Source organism: Varroa destructor, unplaced genomic scaffold, assembly GCF_002443255.2.
Source record: "Varroa destructor unplaced genomic scaffold, Vdes_3.0 BEIS01000004.1, whole genome shotgun sequence".
NCBI lineage: Eukaryota > Metazoa > Arthropoda > Arachnida > Mesostigmata > Varroidae > Varroa > Varroa destructor.
Genome location: NW_019211457.1, coordinates 50,369,375 through 50,393,261, shown reverse-complemented (window position 1 = coordinate 50,393,261; position 23,887 = coordinate 50,369,375). Strand labels below are relative to the sequence as shown.

The 23,887-nt window shown below is 39.9% G+C and overlaps 2 protein-coding genes across 9 annotated transcripts in view; one reads left to right on the top strand and one right to left on the bottom strand.

The window, feature by feature from the left end:
• LOC111249301 (uncharacterized) overlaps positions 1-19,753 on the top strand; it is a 26,729-nt gene extending 6,976 nt beyond the window's left edge. For 2 of the 8 annotated variants that reach the window (XM_022802992.2, XM_022802994.2), the window contains exons 2-10: positions 2,657-3,002; positions 9,334-9,500; positions 10,644-10,693; positions 11,238-11,379; positions 12,988-13,254; positions 14,437-14,521; positions 16,223-16,395; positions 17,198-17,327; positions 19,557-19,753. In XM_022802992.2, the coding sequence (XP_022658727.1) occupies positions 2,852-3,002; positions 9,334-9,500; positions 10,644-10,693; positions 11,238-11,379; positions 12,988-13,254; positions 14,437-14,521; positions 16,223-16,395; positions 17,198-17,327; positions 19,557-19,672 (1,281 nt within the window). In that variant the 5' untranslated portion in view covers positions 2,657-2,851 and the 3' untranslated portion in view covers positions 19,673-19,753. Of the gene's footprint in view, positions 1-1,251; positions 1,353-2,294; positions 2,411-2,656; positions 3,003-5,631; positions 5,724-9,333; positions 9,501-10,643; positions 10,694-11,237; positions 11,380-12,987; positions 13,255-14,436; positions 14,522-16,222; positions 16,396-17,197; positions 17,328-19,556 lie in introns of all 8 variants that reach the window. The other 6 variants (XM_086986470.1, XM_086986469.1, XM_022802990.2 and 3 more) reach the window with 6 other exon arrangements.
• Positions 18,519-23,887, bottom strand: LOC111249300 (uncharacterized). Its single transcript, XM_022802987.2, has 3 exons — positions 23,819-23,887; positions 23,099-23,298; positions 18,519-21,525 (listed from the first exon to the last, which is right to left on the bottom strand). The coding sequence occupies exons 2-3, from the start codon at positions 23,271-23,273 to the stop codon at positions 20,207-20,209; spliced, it is 1,494 nt and encodes a 497-aa protein (XP_022658722.1). The 5' UTR covers positions 23,274-23,298; positions 23,819-23,887; the 3' UTR covers positions 18,519-20,206.

The window sequence follows — 23,887 nt, the reverse complement described above, 5'->3', positions numbered from 1 at the left end:
ATTGCAAGGATAGTTATAGCGGCAAACATTTCTGATTTTCCTTAGTGATAATCGCGCACTTAGAAGGACGTGCCGTCACAAAACAGATAAAGGCCCAGTCTCACTGCCGCCAACGGCCACATTATAATAGATAAGATTATTTGATTGAATTAAGCTGATAAAACGCTGAATTCTATAAGGCACTTATAGAGTGAATAAACAGTTCTGCGGTTGAAGTGGCGGTGAAGATTCGCAACCTTCAGAAATACTGAACGTTAGCCAAGCGATGACTGAAGTAACTTTTTACTGTTGTCTTCACAAACTGCTGTTTTGTTCCAAATATTGTTATACGATGTATAGCATGCTCATTGCAACAGAGATTATAATATTCGTAACTTTAGGCTAATCACAGTTCAGAGTTCTTCTTTGTTAATCAGTGTCTTCGTAGCAGCATATAATTGTTGTTATGAACAAACTGTAATTTTGTGTTCCAAATTCCAAATTCCAATTTTGTGTACTGACTTTTTAGCCGAGCTCTAGGTTTTTAAGCGAACGTCGATTGATGTCGGGGCTGAATCCCACATTTCGCAGCTGTGGCCCTACTTGGGCAAGTAAAATGTCACGTGCAATCATTGAGCAAAACGCAAACAGCTAACCAAAGCAAACAAGTATGTCCAATGGTCACGAAACAGGAACCGGACGCGATCTAAGGCACTGTGGCTATGCCCTACTACCTATGACGGTAGGTCACTGGGCCTCCACTTCTAGGGTCATACAGAAATCGTCTCTACTTCCCCGCAGTACCAAATATCATGCGTAACACCTCGGTAAATATCTAACCACTTAATAAATTAGAACGGCGCGTAATTTTAACTATTTTACCTAGAGGTGGACGGTTGCGCCTACTCAGAAGCTATTACCAGAGAACAAAAAAATGATCCTTGTCGCCGCGATATTTAAATAGTATATGGCATAATTGTCCTCTGCAAGGTTCCTCTACGACTGCATGGGCTGAACGAATTTGTATATGTGATGGCCGAAGAGGTTGTTTTCCTTTTATGCGAATGAATACATCCTTACCTCTACAGAAATACTTAGAACGTATACGAACTTGACCTATTAATCCGATATTTTCTAGATATACTTTAGAATCAATATTTTTTGTGGGTGGGCACTTTTTGTGAGTGACTCATTTAATAATGATAATAATGGAGTTGTCTTGCTGTTCCCATACATCGTATAAGTTTTTCAGCCTTGTATTTGATTTTTTAGGAACCCTGTATGGAACAAGAGACTTCGATAAGCTAAGCGTGCGCGCATTTATGGTTTTTCTGCTGTGGTAGCCAAAGGAACCCTTAGAGAACATATAACACGTAAATATGATTTCGTTCTTTCATTTGTATTAGGTGTATACGCTGACTAGATTTTTGGCGTCCAATAACTTACAAAGAAGAGTATATACTTTTTCCATATTTATTTTTGTTTCCATATTTATTGTTTATACTTATTACTACGGCATGAACTAATCCCAAGAATCGCTTCTTTGATATAGTATCAAGAATTTCGCTCCCGCTAAAATATCTACCTATATTGGACCTTGCTAGGTAGGGTCTTTATTTAACACACCTATGAAACGGTCTCACAAACAACTTAATGTCAGTATAAAACTTCTTATTGCTAATTACGGGATCGGCTGAAATAAGATATAAAGTAAAAAAAAAAAACAAGTGGAGTAATTTAATTGATTTTTCATATAATGCAACTGTCATTACTTTAGTTACGTAACACGTCCTGTCATATATATTCAAGCAGGATATCTGTATCTGATTTCGGTTTACGTCGCATCAGCCAATGTATGACCCGATACGCGGAATTTCTAGGGGGAGGGGGAGAGGGACAGTGGTCATCACTATTGGGCCCGATCTACTCACATAAATACACGCGTATGTCATACAAAAGTTTGTTCGAACATTGTATTGATAACCAAAATAGAAGTTTTGTGACGTATGCAGGTTCCCCCGTTATTATTCATGGAACAACTGCAATATATTTGTGCATCATTCGCAGATAATAGCAACACGTCATTATTATATTTTTATTAATAACCAACTATATATATATATATATATATATATACGTATGTAATCGTTACTAATAAAAAAAACTTCTTTGAGCGATTGTTCCCTAAGGCACCAAAGCGGGACACCATCCATCATCCGAAGTGCCTCACGTCTACCACTTCAATAAATAGCCTGTTTTGTCAAATGACTTCAGCCCATTTATCGTCCGATATAAAAAAATAAGTATTACTTTAGGAGCCGTCTCGCCCAGCATTGGCGGCGAGCATCCGCCGGAAGCTTCTGGAACTTCCAAATAGATCAGGAGTGGCACCCTCCTTCCAATCCATCGCTGTTAGCCATAGCAGTATTCAGTGGGTTTCATCAAGTCGTCAGTAACCGCAAAATAGATTTTTCTGATTATACTATTGCCTTATTCTCTATCATTTACGCTTTGCTTTTTTTTTCAATCATAAGTCCATCTTTTTGTGCTTATGGTTATCATCACCACCACCACCACCACCACCACCATCATCAGTAGCATGCATGTTGCACAAACGCATATAATACGTATGTACTTACTCAATTCCATGTACCTACTTCTTTTTTGTTCGATTCAGACCGGCCAACTCGTCCTCGCTGCAGCTGCGTTGATCGTCGCATTGCGGGAAATTCGGAGATGCATCTGAAGCCCAGTCCTCTTTGTTACTACTGCCGCCACTTCCACTTCTGAACACTGAATAACAGGTGGATCTGTTCAGGTGAAGTTCTGTATTCTCATCTGTTTCATCGTGTAGTTGATTCTGATCGCAAGAATGATGCAGTTATTACCGCGTGGTGTTACGGCTGCTTCTCGTCTGCTGATTCAGGCTCCTCGTACCTTGACAGCAGCATCAGCGCCGGTTATAAAGGCTCGAGTGTTGATCTCCTTTGTCTTATTGGCCTTCGCTAATGGAGTAACCGAGGGTGAGAAAAGTTCGTTGTTCGTATACAGACAAACAGACACTAACCAACTAAGCAATTATGGAACGCAGAAAATAGCGATAGATATTTATTAGCATATCGGCGCCATCTCGGGCTGCAGTGCAAACAGCATTATGGTTATGACTTCTGCCGGTGTGGGCAATCGACGGTAGGGTAATGTCCCGCCAAAGGAGAAAGAACTTACAAATCCCAGCTGCATCATTGAGAAAATACACAGTTATCTGATGTCTGGGATCATACCTCTGGAGTATGAGTGAATCGTTCAATTCTACCGTTTATTGCTAATTTTGACCCTACTTATATTCTCAAAGGTAGGCTTCAAGGTGTAATTAAGGCTTCATAGGAAAGCATGCGAAGTTGGCTGGTTAGTGATGATCCACTTCGACTGTATGAGGGATGAAGCTGGCGCTCTAACACGTAATGAATATCAGGTCCTTCAAGTAATCTAGACGAGCAAATATTCTTTTTTCTTAACAAGGATATTTCTATTACCCGACATTGTGTGTGTTTTACATCTCTATACAATAAGAGTATAGAAATTGACTAGTCACACGCTTTTCTGGAACTAATGAACATGAACCGCCTTCTTTATTTTGACTGAAAGTGGCGAGCTGCCAGCTGTAACTGTCGCTGATCATTTGACGTGACCGCAATTGGGAATTTAGTTAATCTCTGCAGCTCTACCTATGATCTATATGGAGTTTGACGTCCAGTCCAGAACCTGAACCGTCCCATTTGGTGTGGCTAAGTGAGCGGAATTATGATGGGGACATCCATAACATGTTCTTGTTAGCGGAACTTAAAATGCCAGTATGAATCCGATTATCGTATATCAACTACTGGAAGATAAATGATCCTGATGTATTGGCCTTAAAGGTGCCTTGCGCAAATAACAAATCGTAGCACATATTTTGTCGCAGTGAGTTGATGCTGGAACGGTTTCGTTGAAATTTTGTCGCCTTCGTAAAAGCGTAGACGGCATTACAATGCGTCGAAAGTGATTGTCTTGGCTTTGCTTTGACATAGGCGCCTGGAACATGTTGGCTAATTCGGATAAATATTTTACTAAGCATCGTTACGACGATCGTACAAATACGTTGTGCCCCATTCGAATTTTTGTAGGATTCCCAATGAACGGAATATGCTGGTATAAATATCACTGCTACCGAACGATTTTTTTCTACTAAAGTAGGCATTACTACTGTTGAAGTAGTGGAGCATTATTTCGAAAACTTGACCATTCTACTGATTTGACAAAGGGTTGTTTTAGCTCTTGGGTGCCCCGTATCTATGCGAATGTTCCCTAATTAATAACGAAACAGGTTCCATCGTCTAGATGGATTTCCAATCGCTTCCAATATTATTACACGATCGACAAGGGGCAATGGCATTGAACGTGTCGGCAGGACGGTACGGCTACTGTTTATCGATGTGGCAGTCTGAGTTCAGCTATTCGAGCTGGCAAACCTTCACCTCAGTGGTAAGCCGTACATTGCTTAAATGGTCGAATTTTCCAAGTGTTGGTGCCAAATGGTATAGCGATAATGGGAGATCGTGATGAAAAAGCCGTACCTCGGGTCCTCACTTCCTTACTAATATGAAGCTGCTCACTTATTGTTACCTGTGTATGTAGCCTACAATTCATCAACTGTTAAAAAGTTTGTTAATTTTCGGTATCAGCACGGGAGGCATTACCTGGTCATTCATTGTCGGGACTATATCAGACCAGATTGTGCGTGGAGCATCTGATTTAATCCGACACTGTGTAGTCGTTCCACTGTGGTTGAAAGTACGATTTATTATGATTATTGTGATTTCAGTACGTTAGTGATAGTATTTTAGGTTTTTTATTTATTTCGAAATAAGCCAAGGAGACCTAATCTATGTTGGATCTTAGCAGAGACGTGATACTTTTGTTTCTAGTCACTTCTGCCAGAGTTTAGATGGCGAGCAATGGATATATTTTATACGATGTCGTCTGCAATATTACTACCGGACCTAATGAATAATTTAACACATCGATCACTGCTGAGGGCAAAAGCGATGATACGACGAAAAGGTACTGCAATACGGATCGGGATGATGCTTCAGTATGAGCTGTCTGTGCAAAGATGCTCTTGTTAAAGTCAGCCATTTCAAGCGAAACAAAACCACGTAAGGTACCGTAATGCGTATACTCCTGAGGCATATATGTCGTTCTAGTCAAAGGACTATTTTACCAACGAGGCATAGTACTGACCAGCCGATCAAAACGGCCACGCTACGTATATTAACAATTGCTACATTCGCAGTAGATTTGATCGCAGCACATCGCGGCTATAGAGAACGCGTTTTCGTATCTCAAAATCGCTAAAAAGCCTGCATTTAAACATTACAATGTATTAGATAAGTGTGAACTGTTTCATATGTGGCCCCTACTTATAATTGCTAATTTTATATCATTTGACGCGAAAACGTAATGCTCATTGTTGAATATCAGAAAGAGGACTTGGACAGCTTGAGAACTACAGACACGGGTCACCTTTACTTGTACGCTGAACAAGGCCATTTGTCGATGAATAATTCTAGGGCAAACGTCCATGGGCATATTCTATCAAAAACTACACCCCAGTTACAGGTAAAATTGTTTCGCTTTGGCTAGCGCACTTCAATCAGGATGAACTGCGTCCCACGCCAATAACTGCCCGGCAAGATATTGTCAAAGTAAGTGTCGACGGACCGATGTTTTCCTGCTGACTTGCCAACAAACCTTTAATAATTAATCACTGAGCAATCATTTGTTTTTCGAAAATCAGCCATTTATGATGAGCGTATGCCTTTTCAAACGCAACAGGTATTTTGAACCAATTCTGTCACAGGATTCGATTGACCAATGTCAAAATATAGACACCTAGGATCCAAAATAACAAAAGGGAGGATTGGGTTAGTTTAATTTTCTATGGTCGTATAAAATCCTTATGTGCGGAATCTGGCAAGTTTGGTACTTGCATGTAAATAGTCACTATCTTAATGGTGTTAATTATGTAAATTCTGATATAAATTGTTCATGTGGTGATGCTACCTACTCCGTACCTGTGTACTCGTCAGTCAATGCTAAAAAACGGGAACTTTTTTAACTTTAAGCAAGCATCGAAGTAGATCAAATAACAAACTTTAACGGCGGCTTAAATTTTTCGGCAGAAACCAATATGGCGGGTAGGGTGTGTCATATGCATATATATATATATATATATATATATATATATATTGATGCTAGAAAAGCGGCAATGAGAAGTCGTATCACGGGAAAAATTACTCAATTGGATATGGTGATTAGAGCCTCGTGCCTATAGATGCTGCAGATTACTCATTCCGCCGTCACAGATCATATATCTTCCAATATATATATTATTTACTAATATTACTAGGTAAATAAGAGTTACCATTAATAATAGTATTCAGACTATTCCGCGGTGAGGACCGGTAAAAAATGGGCCATAACTACTACTGATAACGATAATAGCAATAATCGAATTCAGTATGGAAAATTTCGAAATGCTATAGATAGATATCCTGGTGGGTCGCTACGTCGGCGTTTTTGGCAATGAAATCCGGTAGAAAACTATTATCCTATTATACCAGTGGTGCAAACGGTATCGCAAAAAAATATCCATAGTATGACTTATGAGTGCAGTCATTCAATCGCAAAAATTTTGCCAACATTCCCATTCTTCTGAATCGAAGTGTAGAAAGTACAAATCCCGTTTAGTTAATTTTGCCAGAATTTTTGACGGCTATTTTTCACCGAACGTCGCGTACTTATGATCGATAAATTAATCAAATGTTGGCTAGCCTTACAGGGCTGCCTAGTGCAACGGCAAGCTCTCCAGACACAGCCAATCCTATGCACGTCACGGGCGAACCACGGACGAGTATCGTTCTCTACGTTGCCACTTCTGGCCAATTTTCTCTACGCTGTCAAACTTACTGAAACGTAACCGTAGCAACTTCCGTTGCGGTTAGCGATGCGCAGGTGAACTGTCATTTGGGTGACGTTGACATCTGTCAGTACTACTCAATATCCCTTGATTTCGAATAGAAAACTCGCACAAGAGAGAACGAGCACACATGCCTCTCAGATATCGCCTGCTCCGCTCGTTTGTCCATGAAAAGCACCCTGCGATTTGTTTAGTTTGTATACGCTGCGCGTGATTATTTATTTCGCCTGATATCGTTCACATAAATAGAAATATGGTGATATTCAAATGGGGCAAGAATAGTTTCAATTATCTACTTTGCCAAACACCTGTCTGAGGGTTTGCCGGTGCTAAAGTCAGCTCAGGTGCGTTCATTGATGTTTCTTATGTCCCAGTTATCATCGATGCGGTGTGAGTAAAGCAGACCCGTTGCATTGCAAAGTGTGACGCCGGCATAAGACAATATAGCTGCATGCGGGAATCACGAGCCCCTCTTGGCAAAGTGAACCATCTTGTTACTACAGGTTGCGCTGGTAGGTTGGGTAGTTGAACAGAAATGGCTTAAAGATGACAATGGTTTGTCGCGGGTCCTTAACAGTGCAAATGACACAATAGACACGTTCGAATTCTGTTAAAAGTCAGTGCCCGTTTGGCTCACGAGTTGGGAGATTGTTGTCAACTTCATTTACGTCTCACAATGCAGTGAAGGTAGAGTTGTGGCAAAAAGAGACCAACTGAAGAAAGCTGACAAGACCAAAGGCTGAAAACGAAATGTGCGCTGATAATGATCAAGCCGATTGTTTTTTTGTTACTGTTATATCGTGATTGTAAACAACGCCTATTTTTATGCAATAATTCGAAAATATTTGTTTTTGAGCGCAGTATTCTGCTACCAGCACATTAATGCCTGTTAGCGTTGTTTTCAGACATCTTGGACCTGTTGGGATGGCAACTTAAATTAAGGATGATTAAGGATTCAAGAGAAAATGTCTCATTAGGCTCTGATATGAGCCTCACTCAGTTATATTTAGATCAGATGTTAAAATTTGACTATGATTATTCATTATCAATGCTGCTGCACACTGCTCGCGTTTTACTGAAACCCCGTTATTCTAGGCATATCAAAAGTTAGCTTGTAACTTCTCTAATAAACATGGTAAGCCATATGTAGGCCCCGGCAGAGACGGCTGGTCAGTATCATCTTATCACACTAACTGGATTAATGTTGACACATGAATAGCACTCGCGTTGGCTGAGTCGCCTCAGAAATCAGAACGCCTCTACGTAGCCGCGAAAAATTGGGGCGAGGTCGGTCAATTGGGTCGGTGAGCGTCACCCAACTGGTAGACGTGGGCGACTGTGCGAGTGTGAGCTGTATTGCGCCAACTTAGCTTATCTTGGGGTGGAGTAAAATAGGTAGGAACTCCCTACATAGTTGCGCGAAGCTTTTTGGGTAGTATCCTGCATGGCGTACAGACATATCAGTTTATACAGAGTTAATGCATATACAATAGAATAGGAACATACAATAAACACGTTTAGCGAATTTTCGATACTTTGTTGTTAGCTACATAAATTTTGAGCCTATTATTGTACGCAAGGACCTTAGAAGATTTTGAGTTATTAAAAAATGTCTTCCGGAAATTTTCATGACATCAAAACCGTAATGAACAATGGCCAAATGGGCTGTGAAAAAAGATAGTTTAACATAAAACTTCAGGTAAATGCTATAATAATTTTGTTGTCTATTGATGCGGCTCTTTTCATTAAGCGTATGCAAGGGGGCCTTACAAAAAGCTTTAAGTAATGGAAAAAGTATTAGTGATAGACAACAGAGTAGAAAAACTTTTCATTAAGTCAATTGAAATGTACACTTTTTCATAGAGACGTAACCATAACGGTTACGTTTAGGATTTAAATTGTGTAATGTTTTGAAAAACTTACATTTATAAGCAAATTGCCTTTTTCCCGGTTAGTCTTCAGCGAATCGAAAAAGGACAAGTCTTTAACCACTTTGTGAACTTACCTATGCGTACCTAATTGGCCGATCGAAGACCTAACGAAGCATGTGTATTGGCATTTCCAATTTGTTGGTTTAAGCTCCTTTGCACCGTGGAAATAGAAGTTAACGCCCGACTAAGGCACTATCTGTTTCCGAGTGCTCAAAGAGCTTCTCATGTACAGACACATGTCATAAAAAGGAACAATTTTTTATTTGAGTTTGCGCCAGCAGATATTTTGTTATCTCTGTTAGACACCATTGAACGTCACAGAGAGGTTTGTGCATAAGCTCTTATTTGCTTACGGCTAGCGATAATATTTAAATAGCTAAACATATATTTTTCGTCACTTTATAGGAAAACAGTGCGCATGTTTGCCATACTGGGAATGCATCGTGACTGGAGGTGCTGCCATAGGCTATTGTGACCAGGTTACGTCAAACGTCTGCTGTTCGTTTGGAAACGACGACAATAACAGCGTTACCGACCAGATTTTTAAACCTGAAAAAGCTCTCAATGAACCTGTAAGCTGAGAGACAGCTTCCTTAGATTCAGTTTTTCAACAGTATTCCTTATTTTTCATAGTTAAGTTGCGCGGATATAATTTACAATGGTCTCCTTCCTGCAGAAAAAATGACGTGTCCCATTTTTATGTAGCTTACATAGAAAACAGCTATTGTCCCTGGCTTTCATGCAACACCGATGGCCAGTCGTTTCGTCCTTCTAGTACATTTAATCGTTTAGAGCTCGGTCGTCTTTTCTTCAACATATATACTTTCAAATATATAGTTTAATATCTATTACATGTAGAAGCATGAGACACTTTCAAATAAATATTTTCAATTTAGTTGAAAGTGTCTCATGCTTCTTCAAATAACGAAAACTTCAAGGTGAACGAAGTCGCTCATTGCATTGATTCCATAGTAAGTTTTTATGAAAATCCCTATATCTAACTGTTTGAGACGTTGTTTACATTTGAAACTTTCTATAATCGAGGTTTAATAACGACTCAATATGTCGTACAATATCATTTCGCTCTCAAACCGTGTTACCGTGAAGCCGCCTATCATTATACAGAAATCTGTTTTATTACAGCTAACCGATAAAAGAATAATAACTAGATGCCGAATATTCCAAATTTCTACGTATGTAATAACCGATTAATAGATCACGTCAGACCCAGATTGCGTCACAAAGTTTGCTTAACACCACATTCTAAGATCATACACAACGCTAACGTCAAAGAAAAAGGATAGCTTTAGGTTCTACAGTTAAGTATTTAGAGTGCGTTTTTGCCATAATATTTAATATCTCTAAATATGAATATCTTTGTCATTACGACTATGCTGTGGTATTATAGACCAATTAGGTTAAGTGCGTCGTAGTAGGACTATCTCCCTAATTTTAATAATACCTCGGAAAAGATGGCGAGCTTTACTTAGACGTCATGCACGGCCGTAATTGTTAAATTTAAAAAAAGCAGTTTATCGACATCAGGTAAACTATACGCCGGCTACCTACCTGCTTTCCGTACAATAAGAAATTGTTTTTTTTTTTTTGTAAAATAACGATACTTCTCCTGCATAAGGAAGATGGTTTCACTATTCTATGTTTTACAGTCTACAAATTAACACGGCTCGGCTGCCATTTTTCTTAATTGGTTTCAGCAAAATGATCTCGAGCAAGAAAGACCAGCAACAGAAGCACCGCAATTGACGTAAGTAGCTGAAAACATTTGGGTACTTGCTACTTCAAGGTCAGATCATCAAATAAGTCCGCTTAATTTTATAAATTAGATTGGAATATTTAGGTTTGAGAACAAATTTATCCAACTGTAAAAAAAATTCTAAAAAAAAAACACTTTGGGGACTTGATGGTTAAAATAAAATAGAAAAACAAAATGAAGCTTTCCATGTAATGCAATGGCTAATATTGGTCTAAATTGGGAAGCACAAAGTATAGCACTACACACAGAGTATTGCACAAAGTATAATGTACTAAAATAACTACCAGATTCGAATAGAGAAGCCTCGTACTCAAAGTATATAAATTGAATGCCATGATTGTAAACAATGGCTATTATTCTTTTTACATTTTCCTACTTGTTTCCAAATCAAAGCCATTAGCCAGTTTCCGCTTACATAGAATAACATTGTCCGCTACGCTAACTGGGGTAATAGATCTGTAACATATTAGCTTTTGGCCTGGATTGTGATCACAAAACTATCAGATTTACTCGTGCGTCGGCCATAATACTTCAGGGCGAACCCCCATCATCCGCCAATCTTATCTACGTCTGCATCGCCCCCACCGCCCGTTCGACTTTTTGGTGATCAAATAACCCGACCGGTTATTAGTTCCGCTCTGGCCCGTTCTGTACCGGTAAAACGCCTCGTTACGCAGGTGAGCTAACTGCAGCTGATAATTACTCTTTCGCAAAACCGGGTATCATACCACAAAGGGGCACTAAATGCAAACCGTAGTGGACCGTTCACCGCATTCTTTGTAGGTCTAGGCCTAACTTCTACTCCTAATGAGTTACTCTTTCAAGTTACAACCATGGAAGGGAGACTGCATTTCTATTGTATTTTCATTGTATTTTAGGTATTCGAGTAGTATTTCTGTGACTGCCAGTCAAGTTATATCAAATGTTGACTAATAATTAAAAAAAAATTGCTTAATCCAGCAAAGTGCAATGTCTAGTCAAGTACAAGTTTCAATGGAAAATAGGCACCGTTTCCAGCTAGTAAATAGAAGTTACACATACAATAACATGCTGTTCCAATCCAAAGTAAGATAATATATAGTACCTTTTTCGTCAGCCCGATACATGTAGAATGTCTCGATAGATACGGTTATTTACACAAAATCATAGACTGTGTATTTATTACCTATTTAACGGCAGGGAGTCGTGCGCCGTCGTTTATTTTCCAGTAGGACAGATCCGATTGAGTTTCAAGCCTTAAACGCCGTGTTAGCTTTCTGATGCTTTTTTTCCTGGTAGAATGATTTCTGAGTACGCTATCTGGGTAGCGAACTTCCACATAGAAGCAATAATTCACATTGCTTTATTTATCGCTTATAATTATTACATAGTAATGTTAAGCTTTCCTAGTCCGGAACCGATAGGAACAGAAGTCCCATATTAGAGACCAGGGTCAGGCCAAAATATTCTTCCCTTATCAGAGGAAAGGAAATATGGTCGCTTTTATTTTGCGAAGAGTGTTTGTTGTGCGTGCCACATACAGCTTCTTCCGTCGTAAAGTTACAACAAAATATATAATAAAAAATCAATGCGATAATAGCCATCAAAATACTGTCGAAGTTCAGCGCTGTCTTTATATAGCCATTATAGCCTTTTGTTATCAGTCATTTTAGCCAATGAGTGCTACTGATAAGAATAATGATTACTTTGTCTAGGTTATTGCTAGCATCAGCTAAATAACTAGTACTGAAATTTTTTTTACCTATGACATTCGAAGTATTTCGGACAGGCCATTACCACCCAGAACGTGTTGTTCTGCGACTGACCTTAGGTGACCGGATGGTCCTTTCGTGGATCGCCTGGTCTGGTGCCGGAGAAAAGCAAATTTGTCTGAGTGACAAAGCAGCAAGAACCGTGTGTAACGAAAGGACTAATTAGTTAAAAATAGGAATATTCTAAAACTTCAGAAAATTCCTCGGTTAGACTAGAATTTTAGGGGCATTATCCTATGTAAATGATGAATCGTGCGACTAGAAGCTAAAAACGGTGAGATTTTCACTAAGAGGACTAAACTCAAAGGATATAACATTCAAAAAATGATTGGTTTGCTTCTAACGACGCTTTCCATACGAAACGGCAGCATTGATTTTTTTCTTCAACTATTTTCCGATTAGATCTCCCTAAAAATAATATTCGCGTGTGAAATATGGCTACGGTTCGTTCAATTTAATCTTAGCATTTTCCTCTAACAACCTAAATCAACGTATATATTGTTTAGTAATGTGGATTTTGCGTCCTAATTTCAGGTCTCACAAGTTGGTGACTTTGACGAAGACCGCTCGAAACTGGATGCTTTTCCAGCAGGAGTGACTATTAGACCTGGGACGAATCGTGTTCCCACTAGACTGGTTTCATCGACAATGAGCCCACCTAATATTTTATTAAACAATCATATCATTGTCAGAAGGAGGCAGTTCAGCGATGGTCTTAAAGGTTCAGATCCAACGATTGGTCCGTTGTACGAAGTGGTGACTACGAGTGGAGGCCAGCATGTACTCTTGCGTTTATCCAGGGTGCGTGCCTTTGCTTAGAAAATGTATAAACTGTGGAACTATTATCGAATGCCAATACCCATTCCTAATCGTTTCGTCATTTTAGCTACCACAGCTCCTGGTGGAACATTTGAATCTAGTTAGGTGCAGCTGGAACCACGAGGTGTCCGATACGAACCACCTCTGTTTGTTACGAGAACTTTAAATAACGTGGCTGAGTGGAGCTGATGACAGGTTCCATCTAGGTCTTAATTTATTTGCGTGATCAAATCGTCGAGAATTACAATCGCCAACGTTTTCTGAAATGCTGAGGTACAATGTCGTTGTCACAAAAGAGATACAAAAAGTTTTTAAAGGATCGAATGTTTTAAAAATTATGCAAGTGCTATAGATTGATCGATAACTATTACTGAAAGGGTAACAAAGCTTGCTATTCATTTGAGTTTTTAAACTTGAAATCATATCATGAAACAGCGCATGAACTTACATGGGAAAAATAATTTTTTTCTATTAAAACTCTAGTTGGCTCTGCCGCCGTTCATTATTCAGATTATTATTGTTATATTGCGTAGAAGTGCAAACTACTTTTATTATTTGCCATTGCTTTAAAATCATATTAAAAGATGCCTGTTTTTAACAAGAAAATCTCAAATTAATACACCATCGCTACTCGTTTTTGTAGACGGTCTCATTTCTCGAGCAACTTTTTTACAATAAAGTTTCTACGACGCCTCTAGGTATCATCAAGTTACCTAAATGCGTCAGAGATTGCGCGTTAATTAAAATGGTCTTACCTTTTCGTCCTGCCGACGTCTTTTAGCCATACGCCCTGTGTATTTTAAATCAAAGAGGTGCACCTTAGTGAGTCTAATTCTATAATTTTTTGGCTAACAAAATTGCTTTTTTTAAAGATATTTCAAAATTCTGTGTCAGTACGTAACTTTAAGGTTAAAATTATAACGCAGCGGGGTTATTTTTTGGAAGGTCGAAAAAAATGATACATTTAAAACTGTAGTTTCTTTTTTACTTCACGTACTGGCTTTTTTGCTGTATTAGAGTACAGATATGTGCGCGTACTTTTTTAAAATTGAAATTGAAAATGGGTTTTAAAAGTTCCCTTAACGTCTTGGTTTGTATTATTCTAAGCAAATAGTATTTGGGTATCTACCTTTTTTTTTTTTTTTTTCGTTTTTCTACTTACAGCCGCCAATAAGGAGATTACAACCGGTCGGAGAGACAGTCGAGTTGCCACAAGGAAGACACATTCTTAAAATAGTTCAGACGCCAGGTAAATAGTGCTACAATAAAAGTCGGTCTAAGGTCTGATTCACAAAAGATATATGTTAATATTTTATGTTCAGAATGTTGCTCAGGCACTGAAACATCAAACGCAGGTCCTATTTTAACTTTAGACGGAAGGCACTCTGCAGCTGACCTGCATAGTCCAATTCAGAGGAGATGTCGCATCCAGAAACGCAGTCGTCACCGTGATGTTTTTCAGTAAAAGTATTTTTTAGTATGAAATGAACGAATTGCATCTCCGTCGCTGCCAAAGCTGTTTACTGAGAAACAATTGAAATGCATGGATCCGTTGTCTGCATTTGCGAAGTTCAATAATGAATTTCAATGAGTCTTCTCATACATATGAAACCAAAATCTGATGCGATATATACTGAAGGTTCCCGAACAAAATTTCGTTGAACTATAGTCACATCAATAGTGACAACCGTTCCACCGGGGTACTCGTGGCGCAGATTAAGCATCTAGGATTGCATCCATACAAAGCCTTGCCTCAGCCACGTTTGCAATCCCACAGGAGACTTATGGCCAAGTTTGACACAATCTAAATTGGCTAAAGAAACCTATAGAGTCAGAACGTTTCTTGGCGCAGTTTTTGATGATCCGCTCAAACGCATTCCTAAAGTCTGTTTAAAATATGCGAGAGACGTAAACTGACTTCCCGATCCCGAATCTAGTCCACGTCATACCACTCTACGAATTGGATTGTTCCACCACCTTAAATCTGAGGTAAACGATGAAAATTTTTCTTGAATGAGCAACCCAATTTGACTTTTAATTTTTGGCAGTGTACGGTTTGAACTAGGCGCGTCCGAGTTTTGAATAGTTATGTTCCTACTAATCGTATTCTGCAGCTGGTACTCCACAAACATATTAAAACCAACCCTTAGCTTTCAGGTACCATTCCATATTACTTAAACCTTTAATAGCAAAAATGAAATTGGATTTATATATACATCAGCTTTTTATTCGTAGATTAATTTACAAGTTACGATGTTCGCATGAGTAGCCAGTATGCTTTTTCTCATTGTAATTTTTCTATTCCGAATGTAGGTGGCGTACGCCATAGTTCCACTAATTGTCAGATGTTTTGTCGACTACACACCCTCCCTTTTCATAAGTAACTTGTGTTCTGTTCGCAGCATCTGCGAATCACGAAGATCCATACATTTGTCCATAATATTACCTATCGGAAATTACACGTCGTCACTCGCATAACTATCTTATAACGCCTGAGCAAATCTATTGAGATAGTAATATATGAGATTCCCCTTCAAGGTTGTTTACTGACCACGTCATGCTCGTATTACCACGCTTTTGGTTGGACCTCTGGAAGGCCAAAAATGATACGAGGTGGCCGAGCGAATGAAAAGCTAGCCGAATTGCACTGTGGCAGAATGTCCCTACATTGGCCAAAAATAATGCGGATGGAATGCCGAAAGGAAACGTAGGTGCCTGCCGTAGATGCCTTAGGCTTTGCAAAGTAGACCCGAGTTCGACTACTGGGTGTTCTGCATCGAAACAACGGGAGCGCTTGAACGAGCCAAATGCTCGCTTATTGATCGCCAGTGATTACTTTTCCTTGAGTACCTATACTGTTTTCATGTTTTTCACCGAGGAAAAAATGTTTAGCTACATCATCAGCAAATCATATTCAAATAATTCATTTGTTATTGTATGTGGTATGCAGGAGAAATTACACAGTTGAGCCTGCAATCGATACCCACTCAAGAACCTGACACTCAGCAGGCAGCGACCTCTCGCGAAGAAGGTAACAGCACAGTACCACAGATAAAATCCAGAAAAACGTTCAGCTTTAGGCCACATCGAGCTCCGTCATCTCAACAACTCAGCGCACACGAGGTATATATCACGTGTACTACGAAACAGAATGATACTCATATTTTGTAGTGGCATCAAGCCGCTTGTTTGCCCTTTTAAGGTTATCGAAATGCTTCGACAGTTTATCAGCTATCAGTACGTCTCGCACGAGGCTTCGCAAGGTCTTTGGCTTACGTTTGGACAAAAATGTATCATTTTTTTTTTTTGATTTGATCAACTACTGCAGTGTGATGCAAACGTAATCAAAGCTTGGGTAGTTTGAAACATATTTGAATTGACACTAAACAAATAGCGGAAAGTAGGTAAGTAGGAAAATGTCCTTATAATCTTCGCGAGTCAACGTGAATATTATTTCCTTTCTAGCTACTGTATTAGGTTGTAGCTCGATAGGCCTTCCAATTGTGATTAAATGAGATAAGAGGTAGATAATACAGTGCCGAAAATATTAAAAAATCGAATAAAATTTGCGAAGTATGTACAATTATTTAGGAACCCGCTAATACAATTTTCCATGCCTCCTGGCGATCGATAGTAGTGTCGACAGACGCGTCGCGATAAACATATTTTGGTTATCAGATACAGATATCAAACGATGTGGGTTTGGCGACGCCCAAAGTGTCATCATAGACCACAGGGATCTTGTAAAAATTAGCACTCCCTACTTCCATGAAAAACCATGTTGCTCGTATATGCGCAGTTGGTCGTCGAATATTATTACGGATGGCATATAAGATACATAAGCATACAGGAACGGAGTATATGAGCCGCACCAGAATGATATCAAGAATACATACTAGAAGATATTTTAAATATTCGTATTTAGAGAAACACCGATCACGAAGAAACAGCTACCCCGGAACTCCCGCCTGCTGTCCGCCAAGGATCTCCCGGACGAGAGGTCACGCTCCCGTTTAAGCCATCGCAAACCATGCTAGGCTCACGAGTATCACGAGGTAATCATCAATGCACTTACTCAGAACGATTCCTAAATGCAGTAAATATGAAGATCAAAATCTTTAAACATTCAAGCGATTATTACTATTACTGGGAAAACGCAATCCTATCAAATATTTCCATAATTATATCGTTAATATATAATCCGAGATTAAAGCTTTTATAGGCGGGTTCCCTGTTTAGAAACTATGCATTTCTATTGAAACATTGTCAAAATTCAAATTTTATCGGATTTTTCCCCGGTCTGAGACGTTTTAAAGCTTTACAGTGAACTTGCAGTGAAAACGGTAGCGAGTTTATTCAATACGACTCTGCCTGTAGCCATGAGTAATTAGGCGTGGTTGCAAGTCGCGCTTGGTGCTTTAAAGCTCTTTACCTGTTGAGTCTGTAGTTACCGTTATTGCAGCCTTATACTTCAATTCGCCTATGACTTTGTGAGAGAATGTCTTCCGAAAAAGGCCTACCTACGCTTTCCGCCACCTTACGGGTGTGCCGTAGACGCACGCCTTTGAGCAACTCAAAGAATTTTTCCACACGGATGACGAGAAATCACACCAGAAAGCGTGGACCCTTCAAAGAAGCAAGTACATTATGTGACTCCACATATAACGGTAATAGATCATGCGAGGTTGTTAGCGGTGCAACACTTCGTTGAATTCACTCCACTTTCCTTCGATCGAAACACTTCAACAAGATAATACTATGCACGTCTGTATTAATTTGGGTATGTTTGATAACTCGTCATACTTGCCAGGACGGTGGGAAAGGCCGGCGGAGCTGTGCTCTGCCAAAAGGGAAGGAGAGACTTCCAAAAACTCCTAAAAAAAAAGCGGCCATATTCTACCTCGTTGTGTTGAAGAAATGAGATGCCACTGGGACCAGCACTTCGTCGTGCACATACAGTTCTCGTCATGCATCGACCACTATGCTGTATTTTCAGACTACGTGAGCACCTTGGTAAAACAAGGCAATACTTTTGCTAATCGAGGCAAATCTCTTCAATGCATTAATGTTTGAGATCTTGTTGGACCAGAGCCAAGCGCTGTTAGCCTTATGCAAATGTTTTTGAAAATTGAAAAGCCACTGGAGGCTGAAGTACTGAATTGTTTATATCCCGACGGTGGGCGATGGGCGGACACCACCCTAGGACCACACTAGCAGTACAGGGTGACTGTATAGAAAGAGGCAGATTTCGTGCTCTACAAGGAAGTGTGGGGCTTTACGTTGTCGTTCCACAATTTATTACACTAGATCATTTCTTTAAAATTAAGTATAGTGGAGATTGAGTAAAACCGGAACAGATACTTTGCCTACGTGCAGGCGTCATATTGTAACAAAAGATTTGTTCACATACAAGGATGGATGAAGGATCGTCAGGATCACATGGCCCCACATAAGTGCCATAAGTCGTCTAAGCAGAGGCTGTGGCTTTTTGTGAACCGTTGCGTTTCTGTATTTAACCAGTCATATTCGAACTGTAAATTTAACACTACGATGACAGAAGTCTGATTATTCTGTCAGCACAAGTTACAGAGAAGGCTACCGTTATCTACATAATCCACAAAGGTTCCCTTTATCTATCTGCATCGTTTTTTGATCGTTATTCTGACATAACTGGTTCTAACTGCACAAATCTGTGAATCTTGAGTAGAGCATTCGTTCTTACATTGTTTATGCGCTGCTAGATGCAGACAACTACGCTCTATGCACATCTTTAATTCTTTGTTTCGAACTTTAGACGAGTCAGCCTCCATCTATAAAAATCAGTTTCATGGAAAAGCACACGGTATGTAATGAGTGAACAGATCTAATCTCTTCTTCTGTCTGAACTCTAGCAAACAGGTTGTACTCCATTGACCTCAACTAACTACCTCAGATCGCTAGCTAAAAAGCTACATAAGTTTTTTTGCCTCGACTGCTTATTATTATATGTCTGCTTAACAGAACATGAGATAGGTTAGTTTAATATCGAAACGATGCGAATGCTTGTGAGGATTCCAACAATTGAATTTATATAGAGGAAATATAAGTCCTTTATAAATGTTTCTCAGTATTCAAACATTGTGTGGAAGTTTTGATTCTCAATAGTAGCAAGAAAAAAACACCCTGAACGCGAACCGTAAATATGGTTACAACTGATTAAACTTAGAGAGTTATCTACTCTGATTGGGTTATAAGCCAAGGCGTCATTTCTTAACTAACTCATGTGTATTCTCATTTGCTCTCAGCGAGGGTATTCGCATTTTCAGAATCAAGTCAACCAGTGCCGTCATCAGGTGATGGACTTGAGTTTGTCGAAAAACCACGGTTCTCATTCAGAGATACGAAGCAGCGAGGAAACTAAAATGGTCCATCATATACTTATAATTACATTTATCTTTGAATAATTAAACGAATAGTAAACTCACAAAATGTTATTGCCCTATCTAGTTGTTTTTGTGTATTTGCCCTGCTGGGCTACTGTTCCATTGTTAGTATATTAATATTTATTATCTGCTAAGGAATGTTTAGGAGACACTCAGTTATAATCTACACTTAAATTAATTTCGCGTACTTTTCCAGAGTCGGTAATTTCAATTGTAGTTTTTTAATCCACGTTACCACCAATTACTCATCATACATCCAAGGATTCTTCCAGGAGTGGTAGAACTGAGCTTCGGGCCGCCTTCACGGCCTACGACTTCCTTTGGCGTCGTAGAACAGAGCTTCGTATTACCCCCACGGCTTGGGATTCCTTCGGGGGTTGTAGAGTTCAGCTTCGGTCCGTCTTCAAGGCCCTTGACCTCTTCGAGGGTACTGGAGTATGGCGTCGTTCCGTTTCCACGGTCCATGATTTCTTCGAAGGTGATAGAACTCGGCTTCGGACCACCTTCACGGCCTAGGGTCTCTCCGGGTATAGTGGAGCTGGGTTTCGGTCCGTCTTCAGCACCTGTTGTTCCTCCGAATATAGTGGAACTTGACTTGGAACTGCCTTTAGGGTTGATAATTCCTTCGAAGGTGGCGGAGCTTGGCTTCGACCTATTTTACGGCCCAGGACTCCTCTGAGGGTAATAAGACTAGACTTCGGTCCACCTTCGCGGCCCATGATTTCTCCGGGAGTGATAAAGTTCGGCTTCGGTCCGTCTTCAAGGTTTAGGGTTCTTGCAAGGCCAGTGGAGCTGGGCTTTGGACCACCTTCTCGATCTACGATTCTTCCGGGAAGGCTAGAACTCGGCTTCAGCCCGTCTTCAAGGTTTAGGGCTCCTGAAAGAACAGTGGAGCTGGGCTTCGGATCACCTTCTCGATCTACTACTCTTCCGGGAGTAATGGAACTACGCTTCGTACCATCTTCGGTGCTGAGAATTCTACCGAGAGTGATGAAACTCGGCTTCAATCCGTGTTCACGACCCATGATTTCTCCGGCGCTGGTCAACTTTGGCAGGGGACTATCTTTGCCGCTTAGAATCCTTCTGAATGTGGTAGAATTAAGCCTCGAACCATCTGCAGCGCCAACGATTCGTTCGAAAGTTGTAGAACTAGGTTTCAAAGCATCTTCATAATTTTGAATGCCGCTGGGAGTAACGGAACTGAACTTCGGGCCAAGTTCATAGCTTACGGTTCCTTCAGGAGAAACGGAACTAAGCTTTGAGTTGTCTTCAAGGCATACGATTCCTCCGGGGGTAGTGGAACTAGTTTCTGCACTATCTTCATGGCCTACGATTTTACTGTGGTTTATAGTACATGGTTTCGGACCGTCTTCATGCCCTAGGATTTCTTCGGGAGTGCTAAAACTGGGCTTCGAGACATTTTCTCGGCCTCCGATGCTTTCGGATGTTGTGGAACTCAGTTTTGGGCCATCTTCATGGCCTAGGATTCCTACGGGAATATCGGAATTAAGCTTCAAATCGTTTTCACGAGCTAAAATTTCTTCGGCAGTCGTGGAACCGACCATCGCACCGTCTTCACGGTCTAAGGTTTCTCCGGGAGTAGTGGAACTGGGCTTCCACGCATCGTCATGGCTCGGGATTCCATCAGGGGTGATAGAACTCTGCTTCGGGCCACTTTCAAGGCGTAAAATTCCTTCGGGAACGGCAGTTGTGGTGATTGGTCGTATTTTCTCAGAACGTGAATCTGACAAACTTTGTTCAGAATCATCGCGTTGGTGTTTATCCGACACCTCCTTGGGCCTGTTTGAACGGCAATCTGTAGAATCAGGGTCTGCAAAATAACATAAATGAGTATAGATTTCTTATAGTTTCATTTGTAATAGCGTACCTTTCACCCAGAACTTCACACAAGAAGCATCTCATCCACATATGCTGTAAAGAATATATAGTAAAAAGCGAAATCGGACTAAAAGGTAAAAGTAGCAGTGATAAAATGTGCAAAGAAGCTCTAGCAGTAAACGGACATTTATCCTAACTGTAAGCACACTTCTTCTTGCTAGCTTCGACAGATATCTTTAGTAATCCAAAAGCATATTTAAACGTGTACATCGACCATAAACTACTAATCATTACATCACTATAAGTCACAGTGTATCGCGACTTCTTGTAGGCACTAGCGATTCTGCTGAATCTTTTTCGCGTTTTAAATATGGAGAAAAACGTGTTTAACAGAAATTTGGAATTTGTTTGATCTACGACGCTTTTGAGATGTTCTCCAGGATGGAGGCATTTCGGGAGAACCACCTTTATCTCATATCTAAAGATGTGTGTAGACGGATCTGTATGATTTTGTGTCACGTCAAGGACACACGTAATTTGGTGGCCTGTACATGAAAAAATTCAGGTAATCGTGAACAAATTCTAATATAACCATTATCCATTAGTTTCTTGGTCATTAAACGAATGGTTAAGGATCAGTGACCGCTCTAAACGGCTGATCAACGTACAACAAAGAGAACGCCAATTTTTTCCATTCCATTTTTTCTCTTGATCGCTACTAGATTCGACGCATTGCCGAAGCTGGAGGATTCTTAAAACTGACTTGCCTATACTCGGATAATTAAAGTAAGTTAAGCAGATGCCAACAGAAACATTTTTGTGCAGTTAAAACTCAATATCGTAGAAAATCACTAGCGAATGGGGTACCCAGTTCTAGAAGCACACAGCGTGCAATAAGATCTCGTAATTAGTATCGTGTACATATTCATTAGTCTATCCATTATTATTATTATTCCGTTACTTAGTCAATCATGTTTGCAATTTAAATGTAAATATTACTTAATGTTAACTTCTTTCGTTTGGTTGCGTTCCGAAGCGGCTTTGATACCTTTACCAGCCAGCCTAGTTTCTTTTTCGCTATACAGACCGATGCAACTATGCAGATAAAACAAAAAATACTTGGATTTATGACTGCATCTTTATATCCGCTAGTCAATTCTTGTGCCAGCAAAATTTTAACATCAATATCAACTACAACTTTTAAGTTGCCTAATTTAAGCTACACAACATACGATATCTTGACCATACACAAACTCACTTCTTCGAACTAAAATGTTTAGGCTGAGCAGCCCACGTTAGAAACAAGCGAAACAAAACGTAACACAAAATAGTTGACATCATTTCTCCAACCAGCTTACCAAATCCTTATGAAACTATTAAGTTAACCGGGTTCACACCACTAATCAAGTAAGAATAAAAGTGTATTCCCTAAAGAGCACGAAGCATGTGGCAACATCAGCATCCGTTATCTATTTACTAGGAAAAACTACTGAACTTGTACAGCGCTTCCTCATAATGAGCAAGTTGAATACCCTTTTTGTCGTTCGCAAGTATGAAAAACTTACGTATCAAGGCAATGCGGCACGGTATCCATTGGAAAGGCCACCTAAGTGGCCATGCAGGTTGCGCAAACGTCCCTTGGCCACCGAAAAGATCTTCAGATTCTGGTGTTAAGGTAACAGCTTCGCATGAGCCAGCCACAAAACAGCACAGAATGACGTACGCACCAGCCTCTTTCATGACGAATGGCGGTATGTATGTACAACTAATAAAAACGATGTTATTTATAAAGGCGTGCTTGACATGCAAAAACGGAAGGAAGAATGAAGAATCATTATCCTTCGAGCCAACCCTCATACAGTCCTACCTTGAATGCAAGCTATCTTCGAAAATCTAATAAAACATAGTATTAGTACAATGGGAGAGTCTTCCACTTAGTCCTATGATTCACTTATAGCCTTAATAGCAATGTAAATGTAATGCAGATGTGAAGGCAGTTATTTCACACACGCCTCCTCAAGCGTAAATTCTCATTTTGATTAAGATCATTAGAACAACCTCTTCGCTTTTAGCGTTATTCGCTGTGAAGCCATGTAAATACCATGCAACATACTTGTACATTAAACCCGGTAAACTTTTTGATCTAAAATAACCACACGGCTGATAGAGACAGAAAACGCTGCCCACGTTCCAGGCCACAATTTCCTTAGTGCTGTAGCCACCTGTGGCCTTATTAGGTGCCAACTGTTACCTTCAGTAAAACGGGGAGGACGTGAATTCCTTACCTGAAATCTCCGCCAAGTAGAGATGAGGCTTCAACTGCCTCGTTTCGCAACGCACGCCAAATATATGCC